General features: G+C 36.2%; 1 protein-coding gene across 5 annotated transcripts in view; it reads left to right on the top strand.

Moving 5' to 3' along the window:
* The window catches only part of Fer (FER tyrosine kinase), a 415,378-nt gene that overhangs the window by 373,785 nt on the left and 15,290 nt on the right, over window positions 1–26,303 (top strand). For all 5 annotated transcript variants that reach the window (XM_021255853.2, XM_013071121.3, XM_021255852.2 and 2 more), the window contains 2 exons: window positions 20,255–20,409; window positions 24,888–25,010. In XM_021255853.2, coding sequence (XP_021111512.1) covers window positions 20,255–20,409; window positions 24,888–25,010 — 278 coding nt within the window. The remainder of the gene's footprint in view (window positions 1–20,254; window positions 20,410–24,887; window positions 25,011–26,303) is intronic.

Raw genomic sequence — 26,303 nt, 5'->3', positions numbered from 1 at the left:
GTGCACTAAAGGCTTTGGGTATTTGTCATACATTAACACCTGTACAGAGATCAAGGACAAAGTAAATATGTTAGATTAAAAATAGGAAAAACAGGAGCAAGTGCTTAATGTAAAGTATGACACTGAATGTTCTCCTTCCAACTCCATTGTTTATAAAAGGTTCATTATACCTGTTAACTTTTTAAACAGTTTCTATAGGATGCTTTTATAATTAAAAATATTGAGGCTAGGCCTGGGGATTTAGCTCAGTGGTTCCACTGCTTGCCTTGCAAGCTCAAGGTCCCGAGTTCGATCCCCAGTACCAAAAAAAAGAAATGTTGAGGCTATAAAAAATCCTATTTTAAGATACTAAATTTTTTAGTGATCTAAAATATGTGGTTTTTCAAGAATGATTTACTCTCATTTTTGTATTGTCAATATTTTTAAAAAGGAAATAACAGAATCTAAAATAATGAGTTATAACATTTAGTAGTTTAACTCAATCTTTATGTCAGTAATAAGAGTTCTAGATTTTAGTTTCTTTTGTAGGAATTTGTCATTATAGTCCCTTAAAGGAAAATAGAAATAGTCATGCCATTATTTTATTTGGATATTAATACAAACACCACCATTTTTCCATGGGATACTGTCATTAAAGTACAAAATACAAAATAGTTAAAAAAAAAAAAAAAAAAGTTAAAAGAAAAAGTCTTAGTGCCACTTTGACCAGTTAGTTGAGCCTCACACTCCCCTCCAAGTCCATCTTCTCCTGTCACATACTGGGCACAAAGGATGCTGGTTTTATGGAAATGACTAAACAGAAACCCTACCAAAGTAAGAAAAATGGTAGAAAACTTATCCTCAGAAGCATTTTAATATAATAAAGAGAAGCAGTATCTTAGTACATTTGTTTGGTTTAATTTAAATAAATTATTTGACTATATGGTCTCTAATTTTTACAATCCCATATAAAAAAGTCCATAGTAGCATGCTATGCCAAGGTCTTCACAGTAATACACCATTAAGTTTAGAATAATAAAATATGTAAGAATTTTAAGATACCTTACATATATGAAATGACCTTAATTGCAGTATTGTTTTAATAAAATGCACCAAGTTTTATGGTGCACTTTGAGTTTTACCAAATGAGTTCAGTCATGTGCCCAGCACTGTATTTTGATCACCCTACAAAGTTACTATCAGCTGCCTTGCAATCCTCCTGTCCTACCCCTGGCCCCAAGAAGCCACTAATATGCTGCCTCTATAGTTTAGCCTTTTCTAATATTTCATTTGAACAGAGTCATATAGTATAGAATCTGTTGTTTTAGCTTTTTTTTTTTACTTGCCATAATGCTTTTACTAGCCATCCATACTGTTTCATACAGTAATAGCTTATGCCTTTTTTATTTCTGGGTAGTATTCCATTGTATGGATATACTATAGTTTGTTTTCCATGCACCAGTTGATGAACATGTCGGTTATTTTCTAACTTAGGTATATTATGATTAAGGTTGCTTTGAATAGTCATATAAGTCTTGTGTGAATATATTTTATTTTGGGGGCAAATGTGTAGAACAGTGACGGCAAACCTGTGGCATGCATGTTGTGTTTTTCTTTTAAGACAAAAAATGTTAGTGTATGTGTTATTTTTTCTAAACTAAAAACCTCAGTATTCAGATCTAGTTGCAGTGTTGGCACTTTGTGATAAATAGATGGGTTTGAGGTTGCAGTTTGGGCACTTGTCTCTAAAAGGTTCACCATCACTGGTCTAGAAGTTGAATGGCTGGAAAAATTTGTTTCACTTTATAAGAAACTGCCATGCTGTTTTTCAAAGTGGCTGCTCCATTTTGCATGCCCACCATGTGAGTGCAGCAATTTCTCCATGTCCTTACCAACCCTGGCCTTTGGCAGCCTTTTGATTTTTAGTTCTTTTAGTGAGAATGAAGTGATATCTCATTGAAATTTAAATTTTTTTGATATTCTTCTTTGAATACAAAATTTCTTAAACTTCTATGATAGTTGGACATTTATGATAAAAAATATATAACCATAGTAAGTCAGTCATGTAATTGTATAAGTACAATTGTCTGTCAGTGTCTGGGGGATTGGTTCCAGGACCCCCAAGGATACCAGATTCTGCCAATGCTCAAGTCCCTTATGTAAAATGGCATAGTGTTTACATATAGCCTATAAGTATCCTGCCATATACTTTTCATTTGTAGACTACTTATAATACCTAGCACAATGTAAATTCTGTGTGAATAATTTTTATACTGTGTTGTGTAGAGAGTAACGACAAAGGAGAAAAAGTCCATACATTTGTAGAAAGACATAGCTCCTTTTCAGATAGTTTTGACTAGTGTTTGGTTGAATCCACAGATATGGAATCCATGGATATGAAGGGCTAACTGTATTTGAAAACCAATAAGCTTAAATTTAAGGTTCATATTTAGAATCTTATAATTTAATTCTTTGAATGTGTTTTGTTTCATTACCTCCTACAGCTTGAATTCTAGGGACATCCCTTTTACATTTCTTTTTCAGTCCTTTGCATGTTTGCCTCATTTTAAAATTTTAGCCCTGTGATAGCATGGGACCATTATTTAATTAATTGTCATGAATACTCTGAAAATAAAAGACTAACGATTATTAATCATATCAATTGAAGGGACCCCTCTAAACTTTTGTTGGTTTGTAATCTCCAGTTTCCTTTTTCTTTTGGTAAGTTTCACAGAAGAATTTACAAAGGATTCCCCCTCCAGCTCCGGGGTAAGTCTGGGCTCTCCTTCTTGAGATCCCTCTTTCTCATCTTAAAAAAACAGGCTGGGGCCGGGGATTTAGCTCAGTGGTGCCGCTGCCTGCCTCGAAAATGCAAGGTCCTGAGTTTGATTTGTTCTGTGAAAGTTGTATATAGGGTTCTCCACACATCCTCCATGAACTGGAACCTTTAGTAGGAGGAAGGCTAACTTCTCTTGATCTACCAAGATTTTTCTCAGATGGGTGGAATTATTTGAAGCCTGGCATATTAGCATTCAGTCCTTGAAGTTTGTCTAATAGTTGAAATTTAAATTTTTATTTTATTTTCCTAATGATGTTACGCCCCTTTTCATGTGCTTATTTTCCATTTATCTTTTCTTTTGTGAAGTGCTGCTCTTATTTTGTCCAATTTTTGTTAAATTTTTTGTTACCTTGTTATTAAGTCATAATCACTTGCTATGCTTTTGGATACAGTTCCTTTATCAGATAGATATTTTGCAAATATGCTTTCAGTGTACAGCCTGTTTTTTGTTTTGTTTTGTTTTGTTTGGTACCAAGGATTGAATTTGGGTCCTTGTGCTTGGGAGGCAGGCGGTGGAAGCACTGAGCTAAATCCCCGCCCCCAGCCTGTTTAAGATGAGAAATTTCAAAAGGATGAAATTTAATTTATCCATCCTTTAGTAGATTATGCTTTTGGTGGCATAGATAAGAACTCCTTTGTAACTAAGATCACAAAGATTTTCTCCTATGTAATTCTAAAAGTTTTATAATTTTAGCTCATTCTTTAGATCTGAGTCCTATACAGTGCCTGCCTATAGTCTTTGCTGATTTGTGATCCTTTCTGACTTTTCCTACCTTTTTGTTCTTTGTTTGTCTGCCTTATTTGTGGCTTTGCACGTCTTCTATTAGCTTTTCCGGGACTCCCACTTCTAATCCTAGCCCATCTCTTACTGGGGTCAAAATACATGGGAAGGTCCCTTTTATTTGTCTTCTTTTTCCCTTTCCGTTTCTTTTGTAGGATTTCTAAGAACATTTCCTTCTAGGTCAAATATATTCCTTTCCTATGCCTTTTTCTAGAAAAATGCCCCAGGGCGGGGGGTGCTGGCAGAAATATGTGAAAGTTCAAAAATGCATAGGTCTTGAAAACCAAACATTTAAATTCAGCTGGAGCTTTGTCCAAATCTTCAGAAGATTTCATTATATTAATTTGATGTTATTAAATAGAAGCCTATATTAATAGCACTAGAAGAGTGATTTCATCAGTCTTTTATGGAAAAACAAGATTAAGAGAATTTTTTTTCCTAGGTCATGACAAACATGCTTTTCATAACTAGGTAATTTCTTAGCAAGACTCTACTTAACCAGGAGGCATTTCTGGTCATCCTTCCTCTTCACTGCTTCTTTTGTGCACCATCATGCCCTTTTTTGACCTTTTCTATTCTCTAAGACTGCTTTTTACTTCCACAGTGTAAACCCCTAGGGACAGGAATATGGGCATTTTCTAAATTGATGCAGTTCTTGCTACATACTGTATTATGTGCCCAGAAAATGTTTCCTGAACCAACAGTCTTACCCTTTCTTTAACATTTCCAGAGGAAGGTCTGTCATCTTCCTATATGCTGAAAACCCAAAAATGCCTGTGGCCAAGAAATGGGCTATCTAATCTGCTATATAGTGTAGACTAACTTTCTTCACAATTGTCTTATTTTTCTTAATTATCCACTTAGTTCAGGCTGCTAAAACAAGGTACAGTACCATTGGCTTGGGTGATTTATCAGCAATAGGAATTGATTTCTTAGTTTTCAAAGCTGGGAAGTCCAAGATCAAGGTTCTAGTAGATCTCCTAACTAGAGCAGGCTGCTTTTTGATTTGCAGATGGCCATCCTTTTATTGTATCTCACATGGGAGAGAGAAAGCACACTCTCCTGCCTCTTTATCAAGGCACTGATTTCACTCATGGAGGTGCCACTCTCATGAGCTAATTACTTTGCAAAGGCTCTCATCCTAACCGTCCTCTTGGGAAGTTAGGATATCAACAATTAAATACAGGCAGAAGACAAAAATTCAATCCGTTCCCATCATAATTTTATTATTACCTAAAATATTTAATTATCCACTGACACCCACTTGAACACTACTGTCATTTTACTAAACCCAATATTTGCTTTTGACTTTTTAGTAAATGGTGATCCTTTCTTTGAGTTTGGGCTTTTTCTCTCTGCCACATATCTTGAAGAACAAGGAGCCTTTTCCTTTTCATGGAGAGAACCATTACTGATCATCCTGAACCATTACTAGTTCATCATGAGTGGAATTCTTTATCTTTGTTGGGAAGAACTTAGATAAGATGAAATTTAGAGAAAACTATTTTGGTTATTGTTCTAAAAGTAAGCATTTGTTCTTTCGCTACTATTAGAATACTTTTGGTACATACAGTTGTATTTTAAAATATTAAACATTCATTTAAAATAATTACTGCTGCTTAGTATATTTTTTATAATCTGATATAAATTATGATCAAAATATAAGGAAAATCTTTGTAGGCTACTTTTGTTCCTGATGTGGTTTTAGACAAGGATTTCATGGCAATTTGATGAGATTTTTGTATATATCATATAACTAATATAATGGACTACATAAAATTCAGAAGATAAAGCCAGTTCCTTATTTGCATAGTAGTTTTGCTTGTTGTTTTATTAATAAAATCAGTCACCAAAATACCTAAACTGTATAAAACCTAACCTAGTCAAGTTTTTAAAAAAATAGTTCTGAGATAATAGTTAGACTAGTAGATGGCTTGCCCATTCTTAAAGATACATTTGCTCTCAATAACCCATTCCTAGAGGCCCTCATCAGTCTTGTTTCAAATAAGCTGAGCAGTGAAGCAGACAGAACTTCTACTGAAAATGACATCATTGCCTATTTAATAATCAGACCACATACTGGTATAGTGTGATTCCATAATTACTCTGATTGTTTCCACATGGATCGAATTTGAATGACCCTCTCTTCCACTAGCCATTCTGTTACTAAAATATTCAGAAGTGGCCTCCATTTACCTTTATTAGCAGGAGTTAAGTTACTCTTTGCTTAGAAGGCAGGCCTTCTGGTCAGTGATGTTTGTTTCTAATGCTGCCTCATTCCATATGTGCTGATATTGCTGACATTCCATCTTAGTCATTGCTCCCAAATCAGTCATGTATTGATATTGAATTGTGCTCCCTTTGTCCTTGGCCTCAACTCACATGTCCAGATTACCTGTTGTTTTAGTATTTGCTGCATTTGCTACTTAGTGTCATTAACATACATCTTTGAAGTGAGTTTTGCTTTTTAAAAAATACATTATTTTACTCTAATGATGCTACTGTTCTTCAAATTCTGCTTTCTGATAGCAGTATTGTTACACCTGCAGTTTGTTCACATAGGCATCTTGCACCACTGAGTGGAGTCTGCCTCCACTGCTGAGCGCTGCTGCTGAGTACTATTAAGCAGCTGCCACCTTATTCCCTTGTAACTTTAGAGATCACTAAAATTGCCAGAATTCTTGGGAAACTGTTAGGCTTTATATGCTTTATACAAATTATTTTGTCCACCTTGACAGTTTTTGATATTTTTATGTAACTGTGGTCTAGAAGTTGGCAAAAGCTTTCATTAAGAGTCCAAAAGGATACATATGTATTCAAAACAAATATTTATTCAGATAATCCTTCATGAATTCAATATGCAGATTTTGTATGGATTACATCAAATAGTCACAGAATGAATAATCATAGAAGGACATTTGGTAAACATTTTACATAAATATTGTTTGAAAACTTTTCTGTAGAACTCAAAGAGAAAAATAGCTAATGTATTTGAAATCAACTCTTAATACCAGAAAATAAAGTCTCCCCAAACATAATGGAGAATTAAAGTAGGATGAAGGCAAGCTTTTCTGACTATGGAAAGAAAATATATAGACAGAAAAGAAATTGAATTTCAGTTCTTTGTTTCAAGATAAAAATGAATTATTATAAAATAGGTCTGTATTCATAACTTAGAGTCTCCTGTTTGAGTTTCAAACTCAAGGGAAATTTATTATGAAGTCACCTGAGATATCACTTTATAAACATAGAAAAGAACATTAGAAATTGAAATACAAATAATGAAAATTTCATTTTGAAAGAATGTAAATGGGAGTCAAGAAAAGGGAAACACATGAAAGAAAATCATTATTTCTCTTGAATTCCTATAAATACTGAAACGTGCCTTCCATTAACAGGATACAGGTCCCACAATAATTATGATCAGACATTTCCCCTCTATACAGTAGGGACCAAACTGTCCTAAAGACACTTTCTGTGATAGTAAGCCAGATGAAGCCGTCTTCCCACCTACCCCTTAGGAGTATGGCCTAGCAGTCTATATCCATCACCAAACCAGAAGTAACATGCACACTGGCCGTATAGCCAATGGTTGGATTGGGAAGCAAGACACTTGGAAGACATGTCCTATTGACCCTTTCAGCAAACTGTAGAGTCTGTCGTACAAAGAATCTTACAGTGAATTAAACACGGCATGATCTACAGATCATTCCTTGTCTAAATCTAGGTGCATTCCACCATAATTGAAGTGCATTTGTTCATTAGTAGCTGAACATTTTGCAGACTATAAAAATGTACATGATCTTAAGGCTCATTATGGCACCTTGTGCATCACAGATCACAGTTATTCTGTGCCTTTTATGTCTTACTTTAGGCCCCATTGTGACTATGTATATCACCTTGTGAAGGTAAAAGCCAGAACAAATGGTTATGGAGGAATCATTTCTTTCTACAGAATGAAAAATAGAATAGAAAAAATAATACATATTATAGTCTTCTCAATATGTTCTGTATTCTATAGTGTAAGCACTGAGTCAAGAGCTCTATTTCATTAAATTTAAGTGGAAAAGAAAAGTCTCAGGAACAAAACAGCAGACATCTATCTAGTTAGGAATTGAAAAGTATAAGTAGTCAAGGTAAAATGAACAGTCTATCAAAGACACCAAGAGCATACTTAGCACTGCGGAAAACTAAAAGAACATGGGCTTTTGAAGCAAGACAGTCTTGTGATCTTGGACAAGTTAATTTAATTTTTGAGCCTCAGTTTACCTATATAATAGAAATATCCACACTCCCAAATGATGGTTTGGATTAGGAATGATAAAGTTCTTGGTACTATGCTCAACACAGAATAGGTGCTCAACAAATGGTTACTGTCATTCTTATGGAACTGTGCATCACAGATTGGTTATAGCCCACAATTATTCCATCAAGGCAAGCTAGAGGATTGTTGCATTGTGAGTTTGAGTCTTGGGTGAATGGAATTGTTTGCCACGTGGAGTAGCACTCTTGTATTTAACACTGTCAATGTGGCTTGCATTCATTATCTGCTGACACTACTGCAGTAGCAACATAGAAAACTCATCAGGACTCTACCACTACTATACTACTACTATGTGGCTAGATTCATCCAGCAGTTATAAGAGGACAGTGCCTTTAACATAGAGCATAGAAAATGTCAGAGTTAAAAGAACCATATGCTGCTACCATGGACCCGTTTCCTCCAAATTATCTCAAGTGTTCCAAGTGTTCATGAAGCACACTGTGAGACAGAATACTGTCTTCCATAACTCTCTGTGCAGTACTATTTATCTGTTGTGATTACTGGATTACAATTCATTTTGAAACATTATTGAATTCTTGGTAGCTTTTTGTCATGTATTTTTGCTGTTAACCGTTATAAAATCTATAGCTTTTACATCAGGGTGGATGTAATCCAAAGAAGTGATGCATTTTTTGATATTATATGGCAGTCCTCTTGCTCAGATAAGTCAAGGACTAGAGTTCTCATTTCCAAGGTGCAGGAGAATGTTCTTAATATGTAAGTTTATACAGCTTATTAAGGGAAACACTGCATGAGAACTCCAGCCTCTAAGTCCCTAGTCCAGAACTCCCCACAGGAGAGACGTCTGCATCACTGGTTCTGGAAAAATAAATTATGCAGTGTATTGAATGTATAGATTAGTATACATGCAGTTGAGTATTGGCAGAGAATGGGTTATACGAAATCATTTAAAAGAGTGCATAGCACATATAAAGCCCTCAATAAATGACAGCTGCAAATCATGACGGCTGTTCAGTTAGGAGTGTTTTTGTCACCTTTTTTTAGTCTGATTCTCAGAGTAATTTACTGCATCCAGGAGTAACATTGTAAGTTGTACTGTTTTGGGGGATTTTTTATATCCTTTTATTGGTACATTTTAGGTATACAATATAATGACATTCATCATTGGAGATATGCACCTTTATATACTCTCTTGGTTCTTATTTTTCCCCCTTCCCCCGCCCTCCCTTCAACCCCTCCATCCCTCCCTGTTTATTACTCAGGCATGTAGCTTGTTTTCACTTATACTCCCAGAATGGGAGTGGGTGGGTATTTTCTAAATCTGCCTTCCAAGGAGTCTTTTAGGAATAGAGGCTTTGCTGTGAGGACTAAGGCCAGCAGTGGAGGTCTTCACAGTGCATTTTATTATGACCTCACACGGCTGCTGGCCTTTGATGCATGTGCTTAAAACCAAGCTGTGTTATTGAATTATGCTTTGAAATTTAGTATAGTTCTGTGAACTAAAGATATTCAAACATTTACTTTCCATCAGTGTTTTTTAATCCCTCTAGTTCCTGTAGACGAGACTCTGTTTATTAAGAGGTTTAACAGTAGATTGATATTTACTTAAAATTTGTACCCAGAGGTAGTCTCTAGAGAGTTGGTGTTTCATTGGATAGTATAGCCTACAGCAGACAGAAAGTAGGAACACTAAGAGTTTTATCTGACTATCCAAATAGAGAGCACCCATTCTGTAAAACTTTATAAACCAGATCAACTACAGTAAATACAAAGAAAGGTAGGTACCTTTGGGTTTTTGAAGTAAATTTAGGACTAAAATGTTATCATCATGTGTTTGTTTTTGAGTATTTTTCAGTATCTGAATTTAGCTTGAGCTTCCTTTCTTTAGGTAACTAGAAATATGATTTCTAAGCTAAAGGAAAGAGCATGTGGAGTTTGCACTTATACACACCCAGCTAGAATTCTCTTGTAGGGAATTCGCTCAAGGAAAAGATATGAAAGAACCAAACGTAAGTAGTAAGCATTTCCGTATGTGCTGAGCATGAGCATTTTACATAAAGCTGGACCACTGAGAGTATCTTCTCAGTCAGCCAGCTGTGTCAAGCAAGGACTTGGGTGCCCCTGCTGCCAGGCAGGAGCCTCACTGAAGAATCACCAAAAAAGCCTCTGTTCTCCAGAGGGTACAGTCCAGTGAAAAACCCGCCCTGCTAGCGAGAAGAGGGTAATCTGGTGTAAATCACCAGGCTAGCTCAGTACAGCCTTTTTAGAAGCTACCTACCAAATGCCCTATCATGCCTGGGCAGGGCATGGCACCCAGTGCCCACACCGACTTTTCCATAGGAGCTTAGATCATGCTGTACCCAGGCCTGCTCTCCTCAGCTTCCCTGTACTCTTCAGTCTCCTTTTTCCTCCTTTTTCCCTCACTGTCAAAACAAATCTGCTATCATCCCATTCCCTTAAGCTTTATGCTGTCTGATCAATTTATCTGTTCAAATAATTGATGCCAAAATGAAAGTGGTAATGGGTGACCCCCTTTCACACTTGCATTTTAGCAGTGGCTTTAAGTAAATGAAGAGATACAAATACTGAGTATTACAGGGATCCTTGCAGGCAACTGGAGAGATCTTTCAGGAACATGTCCTTTGGCTCTCACCATAGGTACCGATAGGGCATTGAACCAGTCCTGAGCAACAAAAGCACAAATTATGCTCTAACCTCATTCCATACCTGTTCAGGTACTGCATTCAGACAGGCAACGCTTTTGTTTCCATCCTTCTTAGAAATTTGTAACATTAGAAAATGTTTCAAAGAAAGAGAATAGGTACACTTTATTAATGGGATTAATCTTCAGTTTTGCAGCTCTGGCTTCCTTTGAGGCTTCTTTTAGAAATAAATGCCTCATTACCAATGGGCACAGAACTTAGGAGTGAGGCACGAGGGGAAGAAAGGCAATGAGGAACAGTATGGCAAATGGAAAATTGAGAGTGAAAACAGTGAAATTTGGGTGTGCTGAAAATGAAAAATGTAGGGAGATTTTCATATTTATTTGTATTTTATTTAGAGGAAGGACAAGGTAAATTAGAAGTGGAAATAACAACATCTGATTTGCAGACGAATCTGGCTATTTTGGCCAGTCTCTGATCTCATCATTTTCAGCTAAATAAGGGCTTTGGTATGATCTGTTAAAAAAAAATAAAGTGAGCCCAAAGTGTCACCTCTATTGCCAAAGACACGCCACCTTCCCCCACCTAGTTTGTTCTGAGAGTTCAGTTTTATTTCTATTATTGTGTACAAAGTGATCTTACTGTCCTTCCATCACAACACCCACTTACTGCTGAAAACAATAGCCAACATTTGTGCTCTTCAGAAAACAGATTTTCATATACTTATTACGAGGTTTGTGTTTCTTTTTTGGTGGGGAAGGAACTTGACCTGTCACTTGTCTCTTAAAGACAGTATCAGCTTATCTCATTGTTTAAAATTTAAAAGTTGTAGCCATTGGCAGTGGATTAAGTGGTGTGTGATTTGATTATATTCCAAAAAAGAATTGCTAGAAAGACTAAAAAGTGTTCTAGAAGGTGACTTAAGTTGCAGACTCTAGGGGGGCTGGGCTACTAGACTTCAATCCCCCCCGCCCCCCATTTACTGGCTGTGTGACCTTCGACAAGTCACTTAACTCCCTGTGGCTCAGTTTCTTCATCTACAGAAATAGAAGTCATATTTATGGTAATTTCTTTGTAATTTAATATACATGAAAAGTGCTTCAAATAGTACCTGACACATAGTATATACTATGTAAGTTTTAGAACTAAGTTAAATGGCTTTTACCTTCATATAGATACATAACTGTCTTATAGTTTATTCTAATTAGAAGGGGGGAAAGGCAGTAATTTTCCAACACATTGTTTCTGAGGCTAAAATTCAGGTTTTGCTGTGATAAATGTGAAGTTTTAGTCTGTGGCTAACATTTATTGAAGATTGTTTCTCATTTACTATGCTAAACCATTTATAGATTTTTATTTTTACAACAACCTACTGTGATTGGTACTATCATCCCCATTTTACAAATGAGAACACAGAGGCCAAGACTAAGTTGATTTCTAAAAGTTCTAAAGCTAGTAAATGATGTAATGATTTAAAATTGATGTCTATTTTATAATGTACCCCAAAATATGCTTGGGACACTATCTAAATATAGATCTTGTGGGCTGGGGCTGTGGATCAGTGGTAGAGAGCTTGTCTAATGTGTGAGCCCAACCTCAACAGAGAGAGACAAGGAAGGAGAGATATTGTGGAGTAATAATTCTCTTTTTATCAGAATGTAGAGGAATGAAGTATGCTTCATTTTTTTTCTCTACTCCCTGGTCTATTGTTTTGTTTTCATTAATTTTATTGGTACATTTTAGGTATACAATATGCTGACATTCATTATTGGGAATTTGTACCTCTTTACATAATATATCTTGGTTCTTATTTTTTTCACACATTCCCCTGCCCTCCCTTCAACCCCTCCACCCCTCCCTATTTATAAAGACTTTGTATTCATTTTTCCTTTTCTCATATTTATTCCTTTCCCCTATCCCTCTCACTTCCCCTTCCCCTTTGGACCTTTTTTTCCTATTTTACATTATCTATTATACATTTTGATCCTCATTTACACTTTCAGTTTCTCATACCCTGGTCTATTGGTTTGGTACCTTGATTTAGTCAGAATGAGGAATCTCTGGAGCTTTACAGAGGTTTTCTTCTCCTAAGTACTAGTAATACAAAGTGTTATCCAAACCCAGTGGAATAGTTTTTATACCTGCCCCCCAAATGTGGCAAATATTCCTCTACCTTTTTTTGTAATGGATAAATCCTGACTGTAAATTCATGACTACAGGTAGAAAATGATACTTGGGACAAAACAACATTGCAAAAGAGAACATGGCCCAACCTCACTCCTGGTTTACTGTAGAATTTGCCTTGAGAATGAACTCCACCATAGAACAAGATGCACACTGTTGTGCTTTCCAGATAGCAAAGAAAACTGAAGCCTTATTAGCCTGCCTTATTTTATGTGTGACTTTATTAGACACCTCTTTTACACCCTCAGAAATTTGACTTTGACTCTTCAAATAAGATTACTCAGCAGACATGAGTGGAGCATTTCTTATCTTTTAGCAGTAAGCACCATCTGTGGTTGTATCTCTCTGCATGTGGTGTGAGATACAGCTATCTGTGATACCTCCTGTGAATGACAGCAGCCGATGATGTGATTTCTCATCTCTGCATCAGTGAGTAACCACAGGCTTATGCTGGCTTGTTCTCTAGCAGTTCCATGTGTGAAGAGGAAGAGAGCACCAGGGGGTCTCCTAGACTGGCTCAGGGCTAGACAGTAGCAGGCATAATAAAGAGGACCATGGTGGGGGGATGTGTATGTCTGCCTTATCTCCCAAATTGGATTGTCATCTTCTCAGCCCACAGGCCATATCTTTTCTTCTTTCACCTTTAATAATAGCTAAACAGTAAGTAAGCAGCACATGCATATTCCCTGAAGGCTTAATGTTTTCATTCAAAGATTATGCCAAAAAGATACTATTTCCATTAATACAGCTTCAAAAAGTAGCATGTTCTGTAAATATTATTAAATTTTTTTCATATTGAATTGAAGGTACCTCTTAGTTTTAAATTGGCCCCTTGTGCAACTGTACTCATCTCAGAAGACAAACCTCCAAGTGATACAGGGAAGGTGGCTATCAGAAAGAAGTATATGTAGTTGTACATGTATATTGTTTCAAGGGAAGAACAATAAAATCCTATAAATTACTAAAATGCCACAGTAAAAACTCATTGTAATCAAGAATGGATGACATTTGGCACACAAACTGGGATTGGGATTGACATGCTGTGGTGCCATTGTATAACTGTCAGACATCATTGATGTTGCCTGCACACCTGTGGGTCTAATTCTGGATCCTCTCCCTATTTTGTTCAGTTGAGCCATATAACTTTTTGCCAGTATCAGTCAAACAGTGTTGATAACTGTAGCTTTATAGTAAGATTTTAAATCAGGTCAGGTAAGTCCTTCAAATTTGTACATATTTCTTAAAATTATTAAAAATCTTTGCATTTCCATATGCATTTTAGAATCAGCTTGTCTAGTTCCATAAAAATATCTGCTAGAATTTTGGTTGGGAATGCATTAAAGATATAAATTTGGAAGGGATGGCCATTTTAATGATACTGAGTTTTCCACTTCATGAATATGGAATATCTTTCCATGTATTTAGATATGTATATGATTTTTTTTCCTCAGTCAAGTTTTATAGTGTGTCTTTTGTTACTTATTTTGGGGCATTTGTTTTATTGGCACTGTTGTAAATGGAATTTATTTTCTAAACTAGCATACAAGAATACTTTTGTATATTAACCTTTTATTCTTGCAACTTTGCTAAATATGTTTATTAGTTCCAATTCTTGTTATGCAGGTTCTCAAAAGATTTCTATGTAAAACAAAACTTGTATCTCCAGTATAGTTTTAGCTGTTGGCCTTTTCTTTTTCATCTTATTTTAAAGAAGAAATCACCATAACAAATATCCTTTTGAATAGAAATGGTGAAAGCAGGCATCTTTGCCTTGATCTCAGGGGAAAGTAGCTTAGTTCTTTTCCATTGAGAATGTTGGTGAATCAGTTTTTTTGTACATGCCCTTTGTCAGGTTGAGGAAGTTCTTTAATATTTTGCTTGGAGCTTTGTGATAAATGAGCATTGAATTTAATCCATTGCATTTCCTGCATCACTTGGAATGATCATTGTCCCCTGTATGTCCTATTAATCTAGTAAATAACATTACTTTGTAAAATGTTAAACCAGTCTTGCTTTACAAGGATAAACCCTGCTTGGTCATTGATATATTACCATTTTTACAGTACATTGGATTCGATTCACTAATACTTTGTGAGTATTAGTCTGGCTCTGTCTTCATGTGAGATTTTTCTGTAAGGTCTTGTCAGGTTTTATGTTAGAGTTCTGCTGGCCTCAAAATGAGTTTAGGTAGTGAACCTATTTTAAGAACATTTGCATAATATTCTTATTTCTTCCATGAATTTGATAGGACTAAAGAAGCCATTTACTTTTGGGAAAGGTTTTGTAGTAGATATAAAACTGTTTAGATTTTTTCTTCCTTTGTCAATTTTGATGCTATATTTTTGAGAAAAGTATCCATTTCATCTAAATGACCAAATCTGTTCGATAAAATGTTTTCTATTAACTTATCCTTCCAGTACCTGTAGAATTAGTAGTAATAACCCCCCCTTCATTCTTGATATTGGTTTTTTAGTGTTATATTTTCTTCTTTTCTGCTGTGTCACCTTGCCTCATTTCGTGAACAGTTGTTCTGAAGATTGCAGTATACATACTTAGGCTTTAATCGAGTTAGTGTTGTATTACTTTATGTAAAACGTAGAAAATTTACAACTAGATAATGCTATGATACTTGCTGTAAATAGTCATATTTTAAAGAACTTAGGAGGAAAAAATTGTTTATATTTTACCATCCTTGTGAGCCTGTCCAGTGAATTTTTAATTTCAGATTTTTTTTTTTTTTTTTTTTTGGTGCCGGGGATTGAACTTGGGATCTTGTGCTTGAGGCAGGTGGCAGAATCACTGAGCTAAATCCCCGGCCCTAATTTCAGATATTTTAAGTTCTAAGTTTTTTATGGTTCTAAATCTCTGCTGAGAACTTCTGCTTTTCTATTCATTTCAAGTGTGTTTTTATTTATAGACTGTAGTTATAATGGCTGCCTAAAAGTATTTCTTATAGTTCTGATTATCTTAATTATCTGATTTTCATGAGTTAAGCATTAGTTGATTGCATTTTCCGTTCACCTTTAGAATTGGTCATATTTTTGCTTTCTATGGTTTGTTTTGGGGGTGGCGGTGGAGATTTGCCTCGTGACCTTGAGCATGCTAAGCACAGGCTATCAATAAGCAATAACCCTAGCCACATTTTCCTTATCCTTTTTTAATTTTGAATTGTGCCCTTGATGCTATATTGTGAATGCTATATTGCACAGGCTCTAAGTCCCTGTTATATTCCTCTAGAGATCCTTTATTAAAATAAAATCATTAAAAATTATCCTGGCTAGGTCAAGACTACAAATTCTGCCTTTGATTGTCTTTAGCACACAGCCAATCCTGTTACTTTTAGACCCAGCCAGTTATTTAAGCATCATTTAATTATCTAAATGGGTGCACGTTCACCTCACGTACGTGTAACTCAGGGATTAGGCTGAGATGCATACAGGTTTACATGTGGAACCAGGTAAGCTTTTCTGTGGCTCACAGGTACCTCTTTTCTGAGTTGCTCTGTTAAAAAAAATAAAGTCATGGTTTCTGTTGGAGTTTTAATCACTAGAACTGGTACTACTCTCTTATATTACTATATAACTAGAGCTTACATTCAGGGAAGACCAGCAAGAGAAATGAGAAGGGGCCACAGGGGAACAGGGTACTCACACCCATATGGTTGCTTTTGCAAGTTTTTGCTACATTCCCAAATCTACCTGCATTTACGTTGAAGAACCTCCAAGGAGTATAGTTGTTAGTTCATCTTGAGGTTTTAATTATGATCGGCAGAAATACAGTGTGTTAATTACTTTTCTCTCATTGCTGAGACAAAATACCCCACATCCAAAGTTAAAAGGGGAAAGGTTTATTTGGCTTATAGTTCCATAGAGATTTCAGTCCATAATCAGTTGGCACCAAGGCAGGGTGGCAGAGGGGCAACAGATCGTGGCAGCAAAAGCAACAATGGGCCTTAACAGCATCTTTCTGCCCCTTTTATCTTATTCAGACTACATAGGGCAGGTAGCACTCACACCCTTAGTCCGAGTACCCTCAAGCCTAGCCCCACCATGAATCAATCACACATTTTAGATTCAGCCACCTCTGAGAAAGCTGAGGCTTTGGGGGGACATCTAGACACAAGCCATAACATATGGATTATGACCTTACATTGCTGTACTAGAACAAGAGCTACAGAAGGTGGATTTTGAAGACAGACTGGGTCCAGAATTTTAGAAATACTATGCTATATCACTTGTCCTCTTCAAAAAGCTTTTTAGAAAAAAATTATGCAATGTTAACAGATCAGTCCCATGAATCAAATATGTCTAGAACCTCTTAAAAATGCAACAGATAATTTTTATTAACAATAGATTTAATGTTTAATAACTCACAAGTTTACTGAGCAGTTTTTCCTTCCCATCTTGGGAGAGGCTAAAGGGTGAAAGAAGGGGAGTTCCTAAATCTAACTTAAACAACATACAGCCCGACTTGAAACTTAGTCAGTAAACGCCAATATCTTTCTGGATCCTGCTTTGTGCACAGTGATGAAATACATACGTAAAGGAATAATCTACCGAACCATCCACACACCTATAATGTAGAGAAATTTCATTACCTCCAAAGATTCTCAACATGTGAATAAGACTGAGTCCATCTTCAGAAGCATGTTTTACAAGCCTGGCTTTCTACCATGAGTTTTCTAGTGATAGCTCCTTTTCCTTGTGATCAAGACATACGTTAACAACTTATTTTGAAAAATGATTCATGCATCTTGTACCAAGGCCTATTGTAACAATAGCAGTAGCAACAGCAGCAGCAGCAATAATGATACATAAATATTAGAAACAATGGTAGTAGCTTGTGGAAGAATTATTTTGAGCCACATTTTGTTTTCTGGTACTTGACAAACATCATCATACCCTGCTAAGTTGTATTTTTTAGATGAGTAAAATGAAATATACCAATGCCACACAAGTGATAAGAGCTAGCATCTACTTTATAGAAAGCTGAAAGTAGGACTTGTAGTTCCTGAGCCAACATGGATAGCTCCTTCCTACAGATTAAGATAGTGAAAACCTGGTATATTTATTCACTTATCACTCGCTTTCTCTGGCAGTAAACTCTACCAGTGGGAGTCCATGGTAGTCTGCTATATTTCAAAACTGGGAATTGAGCCAGAGCTTTAATTTTAAACTTGGCCTTCTTGTAAAGCTTTCCATTGTGAGACTGATCTAATGAATAAAAACAATCTCAGCAAATTAATAAAACAGATTTCACATTCCTGAATGGCTTCAGGTACTACCGCTCAAGATTTCCACTAAAATATAAAAATATTATTTCTGTGATTATCAGACTACCCTTAGGAATCACCATCTTCAGTCAGCAGTTTCCATGTCATTTGCTCAAAATATCTGCCATGTTACAAAGCCAGTCATATAAATTAGACTTTAATTTTTTGGAACTCCTGAGTCATTTTTAATGTTTAAAGATGCATTCCAAAGATAAATGTATCAAACTGTTTCTCAGCAAAAATAATTTTAAAAGAACCATAGAATTAGACAACTTGCTTTTAGTAGAGAACATTTCTAGGATAAAATAGTATTTGTTCATTCATTCAAGTATTTATTGAGCACTTACTATGGGCAACATTTTATTCTGGGCATTGGAAATATAACTCTCCTTTAATCCTTCTCTAAATTATGGCATATTCTGTTTTGTTTTGTTTTGTACTGGGGATTGAACTCTGGACCTTCTACTTGCAAGGCAGGCGGTGGCACCACTGAGCTAATTCCCTAGCCCAATTATGACATATTCTAGAACACTGATGGTGAATCTGTGGCACCTATGCCATAGTGGGCTGTTTATATCATAGAAATCTCTAAAAGGTTCACCATCACTATTCTAGGGCCTAATCCTTCAGTGCCCACTCTCTAGGTGAAAGTATTTTTCAACCCTTTTGGTTTTACTACTATCTAAAAAGCTACAACTCAGAGCTCTCTTGTGACCTCCAGACTGCTGTATCCAAATGTCTATTCAACATCTCCACTTGAATATCTAATAGAAATCTCCAACTCAGTGTGCAGCACACACATGAATAAGCCAAAAAGAACAACCTACCAAATGAAAACCACCTCAGTGATGTAGGAATTTCTCACATTAAAAAAAACTAGTAATAATTCAGGGTACAGAAGCAGTCAGTTCAGAACATGTCCAGCTGCTCTATATTCATCGGAACCAGGCCCCTGATTTCTCCGTGCTCTTCCAACCCTCCGTCATACCACATTCAAGTTAGCAGGAGGGACAGTATAATAATGCATCCTTTTTGTTTCAGTGAAACTGCCTAGAAATTCTAGATAACTTACATGCTTACATTTCACATATGGGAGGCGGGAAAGCATAGCATTTAACATTCAGCTGAAATAGGAATGAAATGGACATTAGGAGACAATTGCTTGTCACACTCCCTAAATCTGACTCCCGCCCTTTAGTTCTTTGGTTAAGTATCACAGTATCAAAGAGACCTCCTTACCAGCCTATCTACACTGAGATTCCCCTTTGTAAATCTTTTCCCTTGTACAACGCTTTTTTCTTTTCCACACTCAGCACTATATGACATACTGTGCCTATGTGTAATACACTCTTATACATATTTATATATGAATTTGATTACTGAGTGTCTCCCCACTACAATTAAAGACTTAGTCAGTGTTTTTTCCTGTCAGATAAGGTTGGTCAAGAGAGACCTCTCTGAAGGGAGAGTTTTGGGAAGAAGAGTCAGGTACACAAAAGTATAGGAAGAAAACTCTCCAATCAGAGGGAACACTTAAGTCAAAGGTTCAATAGGAGAAACAAGCTTGCCATATTTAGGGAAGCCATCTTGCATTTGGAGACAGGGCTGGAATATACTCAGTGATGGGGAGAATGGAAGAAGGTGAAATGGAAGAGGGTTTTGCCTGTCCTAGATGCAGTAGAAAGATTTGCCAGCCTCTATATTACCTCAGCTGTTTCCAGCCTTTGAGAAGTTCTAGGGATAATTTGTTAAGAGCTACTCAGGAGCTACTAGCCACATGCCACTACAAAATGAAAACTTCAGTTCTCAGTATCAGTAGCCACACTGCGTGTTTAGTAGCCACTAACTGCTATGTTTTGGACAGTGCAGGTGGAGAACATTCCATCCTCACAGAAATTTGTTAGGCATTGCTGCCCTAGGAAAGCCAGCCAAAGGAGAAATAATGCCAAACTTGCTTAGCCTCTTCCTTGTGATTTTCTCTCTTAACCTTGGAATCAGTGTTTTTCTATTTAAATGGAAATATGTGATGCCTAGAAAACTAGCATGTGGCCTGTTCCATATGCAAATGTTCTCACGGATGATTTTTACCTATGACTGTGAAGATGGGAAGGACTGGTAAATCACAAGCTAAATTCTTAACCTTATTATAAATACATTGCAGATGTAGAAATGCAAAGTGTGGAAGTCATAAATGTGAAAGCAGCTTTCAATTTGTTTTAATAGATACTTTCTGTGTCTTATTATAACCCAGGGACCTTGCTGCAAGAAACTGCCTGGTAGGTGAAAATAATGTTCTAAAAATCAGTGACTTTGGAATGTCTCGTCAAGAAGATGGTGGTGTGTATTCATCTTCTGGCTTAAAGCAGATTCCCATTAAATGGACCGCACCAGAAGCTCTTAATTATGGTAAGAACAGACCGGTTTTCTTTTTGGTGATGAAAATTGACTGTATTAGCACAAAATATTTGCAAGCAATATTACAGCGCTAGAGCAGACGCCAAATGAGAATGATTGGAGGATGAACACAAATAACATATAAATGTTCATCCCTTGCATTAAACATAAACATAAACTTAATTCATTGAAATTATTGATCAGATTTTGGTATGTAGGAGTGCTAGATGAAAAAGGCAGACATAAACACTTTTAAATATGACTATAGATTGGAGAGTTTTTTATCCCCCCAAAATGATTTTTTTTTTTATTTTAATAGATTCCACATAGAATGAAGGTGTTGTAGTGGGTCTGTACCATTTCTTGGAATTTCATAACTGGTTCAACAGCCTCTTCTAATGTTGGGCTCCTAAAACATCCAAGTCAATCAATTCCTTACTTTCTCACTCCTAAACCAACATAGTTTCTTAATCTCTCAGTTTCTGGAACTTATATAAATCTTGAAGAAATCGAGAGTTGAGAATTAAACTTTAAAACATCAGTGATTTTTTTTTCACCTGAACTTTGTGTCCTTCAAGTGGAAATAAGTATAGCTTGGACTATCTGTAGTTAGGATGAAATGGATCATAGAAGTGAGTAACCTCAAGAGTTCAGAAAAAAAAAGACCAGAGTGTACTTTAAATGAAATTAGGGATTACACTTTCATTAATGGAAAGAGCATATAAACCTAGGGGTTGGTGAACACATATGTTTTGAATAAAAATATCATAAAATGATATTCCGTGGACTAAAAATAAAAAATTACCCCATTGTGAAAAATTATAAGGAAATTATAAATGCTTTAAGTTAATGCCTATGTGAAAGCTAAAGCTATTTAAAAATTGAAGTAAAATCCACATAAGGTAAAATTAACCATTTTAAAGTGAATAATTTAGTAGCATTTAGTGTTAATCACTGTGTTGGGCAACTAGTATCTCTGTCTAGTTTCAATTTTCTTTTCATCATTCCAAAATAAAATTACTCAATTAAAGCATTTTCTCCTCATTTGCCCATCAGTCCACAACAACTAGTAATCTGTATTTTGTTTCTGTGGATTTACCTCTTCTGGATATTTCATATAAATGGGATTAGGTATGTGGATTTTTATGTCTGGCTTCTTTCATTTAACATACTGTTTTCAAGGCTCATTCACATTGAGTATTATCAGTACTTTATTCCTCTTTAAGGCTGAATAATATTTCGTTCTGTGGATGTAACCACAGCTTGTTTATGCATTTCATGTGCATTTGAGCAGTTTTCACATTTTGGCTATTGTGAATAGAGCTACATTGTATATGAAGGTTCATTGAGTGCCTGTATTCATTTATTTTTAGGTGTATACTCAGAGCCATAGGGTTATTTTATATTTAACTTTTTGAGGAACCACCAAATGTTTTCCAGATATTGGTTTAGAAGCTGGTTGGGCTGATTCAGACACCATCAGAATACCAGTTCACCGACCGTTGTCTTCCATGTGCCAGCAAAAGAGACTTTTATGCATTTCCTACTGACTGCAAACAAACCAATCTCTTATAATCCAGAGAAGGTGGCAGCCCTGCTAATTTCCATAGTGATTCTTTTCTGCTACAGTTGCTGTTATTCTAGGGTTATATTGCTGAGGGGAACAATCACAGGATAAAAGATGACAAAACATTTTTACATGCAAAGGAAGCTGTGCCTGGACTTGGGAGCCCCCAAAAATATACCAGTAAAATCCAGCTCTCTTGAATTTGTTAACCAGATAGTTATATAGCCTTTAAAAATCCTCTTACTATTTCAGCAGTTATGCCAAGTAAAGTTTTACCTTTTGACCAGTATATTTTAGTCCTGAGCCTGACTAAAGTATGTACACATTTAAGTTCTAACTTCAGATGCTTCTAACAACCAGACCTAAATGCTTTTTAATAGCAAGTATGAAGATTTTTGATTGATAGAGACGCTTTTTACCAGTCTTTAATACTAACTTTATAAGATGCAGAATAATTCAGATGACAGGCAGATGAAGAAGGAGTCTGTAGTATTTATTACCCAATCCAATGAAGAAATTCCTCGAAGAGTCTACAAGCCACAGACCACCCTGAGAAATTGTATTGGTTCTCATAAACGTTAAAGTACTAAAGATTGGCCCTAAATCTTTGCATTTTTTAAACAAAAATATAAATATCTTAGAAAGTCCTATTTCTACTCATACTTCTTTCATGTTTTGTATAAATAAAATTTTGTGTTTGATGGGACACATTTAGCCTTGTTTCCAAGAATCTTTTCTTTCCCATTGATTCTTTTCTTCACTCTTGCCTCTAACTGTTGAAATACTGCCCAAATCTCCCATGAAGTGTGGTGTTGGGGCAGATGGAAAAAACCTCTCATCCAAGGAACCTCTCAAAACTGGCTTAGGGCTGTAGAATAAACTTTATTTGGTTAATGTTGTTAATTTTTGAAAAGATGATACATATCCTCGGGCCTACAGTGCACCCCTAGCTCTAGCCACATAATTTTTCTTCCTAGAAGCAAATATTCTTATATTCTTGTCATATTCATCTTATTCTCAACAGTTTCTTGACTGCTTATTTGTGTATATTTGCTCCGAACAATTGCTTTTTAAATTTGGGATGGAAGCATACTCAAAGACTGACACGTGTCTCTACCATCCTCAGTCACAGCTTTCACCAATGGTGCTGTTTGTTTGACAAGGGCAAATATGATACTCATCTCCATCTAAGAAATAAAATCATGTATTTGTCAATTATTGAAAAGAAAGCTTTCCACTTACAACCTGGTGGTTTGGAGCAGCTGTGTTCTCTAAGTAGCGTGATATAACCATGCATACTCTGAAATGCAAGGGAGGCAGGATTTTAGCTGAGAGTCCAGAATCAGGTCAGCTATCTACTATTCCCTGCCCATGGTCCCTAATTTGTAAGATGAAGATGATAGTACCTTTTTCTCTATAGGGTATTATGAGGATCAAATGAGAGATAGAAAAGCCACAAAGTGCTATACTGTAAATTGTGACTTGTCTTGGCCTATTAAAATTATCCAGCAAAACCAGGTTTAAAAGTCAGAGTTAGAGTTATAAAATTCACTTGTGGGTGTGATTTTGGTTTACATATAATGTGCCTTTCTTGATCTCTGCCCAGATGTTATCTACAAAGTAAGATATTTGACTCTGGATAACTTACTTTCTTTAAAAATAAATTAGTCTTAACTTGTAGCCATTGAATGACTTCCATGAAAAGTATTAAATTATTGGATGCCAAACATAAAAAGCATTGATATGCAGTGAAGAAAACTAATGTTCTCTGAAACATCACAGTGAATGTCCTTAATTACTGTCTACTTAGAAGGGCACTACTTCAAACAGCTGGAGCTGCTCAGCAGTGAATACACTCCAGACTTAGAACAGTTACCATAGCACAGGCATGCTCTCCTCTTCATTCTGCTTTCTTGAAAAAAGAGAAGAGGCCATTCTCTTTTAAAGTAACATGACATTTTTAGAGGAGGGGCATTTTTAAATCGTGGAGTGGCAGAGTTAAGGCAAGAAACTACAAGAGGAATAGAAAGTGAAATCATTTAAGAAAACTTCACCATTGCAGATGGTGTTTAGTTATGATAGTGTATGCCCTGTACATCAAATTAAATAAAAACACAATGTGTTGGGAGAATCTGCTCTGAGAGACTGGAAAGAATTTTTCTGCTGCTCCTCCTTGATTTCACATCATCTCCAAAAGACATCTTGTCTTAATTTTTATCTCTGTGCTTCCCCTGAAGGCTACCAAAAACAGTGAATTCTAAGAGTTTAGCTCATATAGCTCAATAAAACAGGTGCACCAAGATATTTTGACAAAACAAGACACCATGTAATTTGAAGAAGTTGTTTTTTATCAGCCGGCTATGTTAATTTCCACTCTATTCAAAACACATAGTTTCATTTATGGAAAATATATTTTTCTATCAGTGGAGAAAATGAGACCTTTAAGCATGTAAGAATATCTGTAAACAGTGACAAGTAAAAAAATTGAAGTTAAGAAACTTTCCTTATTGCTTTAGGTTTATAATTTTAGTAGAAAGAAAGTGATGCAGGCAGAAGACAAAATTGCACGAATCAAACCTATTTAATCTTCTAGGCATTGATGTATACAATTTGTTTTTTTCTATAAATCATTTACCTCATTCAGATACCATAAGGAAGTAAGGTGTCATGCTTGCTGAATATCTGTTCTTATTGTGATAGTGTTGAAAGTGACTTCATAGCTGGTTTGATTAAACTAATAGCCTGAAGATTGTTCATTTAATTGGTAACATTACTAGTCCTAAAATTTAAAACGAGTGAAGAGAATAAGATCATTAGCTGAGTTCTTTGGCCAGGTATAAATATGTGACTATGTGGCCAACAGAAGCAGTCATTTCTTTGTCCCCTGTGCCTCACATACTTTTGGTTGTTGTTCCCCTTTCAGGGAGATACAGCTCTGAGAGTGACGTGTGGAGCTTTGGCATCCTCCTCTGGGAGACCTTCAGCTTAGGGATCTGTCCATACCCTGGCATGACAAATCAGCAAGCGCGGGAGCAAGTGGAGAGAGGTAAGCCAAAGACATGGGTGGTGAGTGTTCACAGCCAGCCCCAGGTGTCTCTGCTGGCCAGATTGCCAGGGGCAGGAGATGTTAGCAGTGCTGTCTGGGTACAGAAGAGCAGAGATGTTAGATGCGTCTACTCCGCTTTTCAATCTGTTGAATAGTGTGGCTCTTTTACTGTCTCGGTGTGTGACCATGCTGGCCTAGAGAATGAATGATTTCTCAGAGAAGAGACTTAGCCTCTCTGGGCCCTCCATGATTGAACTATCTCAACCAAGAGCACCCAGCATTAGGCAGAATGAGAAGCCCCAAAGCCAAGAAGTCTACAACTTTTATTTAGAGTATCAGTGTAAAAGAAAAAAGCAGAAGAACACCAGTTTGGACAAGGACCTATCTCAAGGCTAGGCAGCTTTTCTTGGGGGAAAGGAAAAAAACATTGGCCAGACACTAAACTTCTTTCAGTTTAACTATTCACTCCTTGGCCAAGACCTCCACATTATACAATGAAAACAAGTACTTTAAAGGATCACAACACACTAGAAATGGAGAAATCTGGGCTTTTCTTCCATCTCGCTTCTGCCCAGCAGGATATCTGCAGTGTCACTCAGGGAAGCAGGGTGGTGTTCCCCAACCTCTTCCTGCTTCTTCTAAACCAAATAAACCCCTAAGCAATATTGCTAACTGATATGCTCAGTCTTCAGGAAGAAACTTTTGAGAATTTAAGAATTTGTAACATTTTTTATGTGTTCCCAGATCAAAGGTGGGAATAACTAGGTAATGATCACACCCTATGGAGTCCACAGCTTCAACAAGAGCACTCTTGATAAAATGACAGAGCCCTAGCATCTGGGTAACCAAGGGTTGTAGAATTAACTGAGTTTAGAAGGATGGATTTCTAACCTCCTTCCTTCCTCTTCTATGCACCCTACTTCCTAGCCAGACACACATACCATGCGGCACATGACTGGGACACTGCCAGACAGCTGCTTGTAAAAGAATGGCCTCATATTCACTTCACTATTGAAATAGTGTTTATAAAATCCTCATCTCTCTTCATCTTCAAAAACATAAGTTGTAGAGATGATTTTTTAAGACTGCCCACAAATTATAATTCTAGAAGCAAATACTTAGAGCAACTGAAATATTCATTAATGTATGCATATTTTACTTCAGACTTTCTGACAAATGAATGAAAAATGTTTTTTGAACTGTGATGGCTCTGATATTAAATTCTATATCACCTATGAGAAAGAATTGTGCCTTGAAATCAATTTTTATTTCTACTATACCTACCACATAAGA

Source organism: Heterocephalus glaber, unplaced genomic scaffold (genome assembly GCF_053883595.1).
Source record: "Heterocephalus glaber isolate CG9 unplaced genomic scaffold, H.glaber_assembly_v1.0 deba00001465, whole genome shotgun sequence".
Taxonomy (NCBI): Eukaryota; Metazoa; Chordata; class Mammalia; order Rodentia; family Bathyergidae; genus Heterocephalus; species Heterocephalus glaber.
The sequence above is the reverse complement of the archived record's forward strand: the minus strand, read 5'-3'. Positions and strand labels throughout refer to the sequence as shown.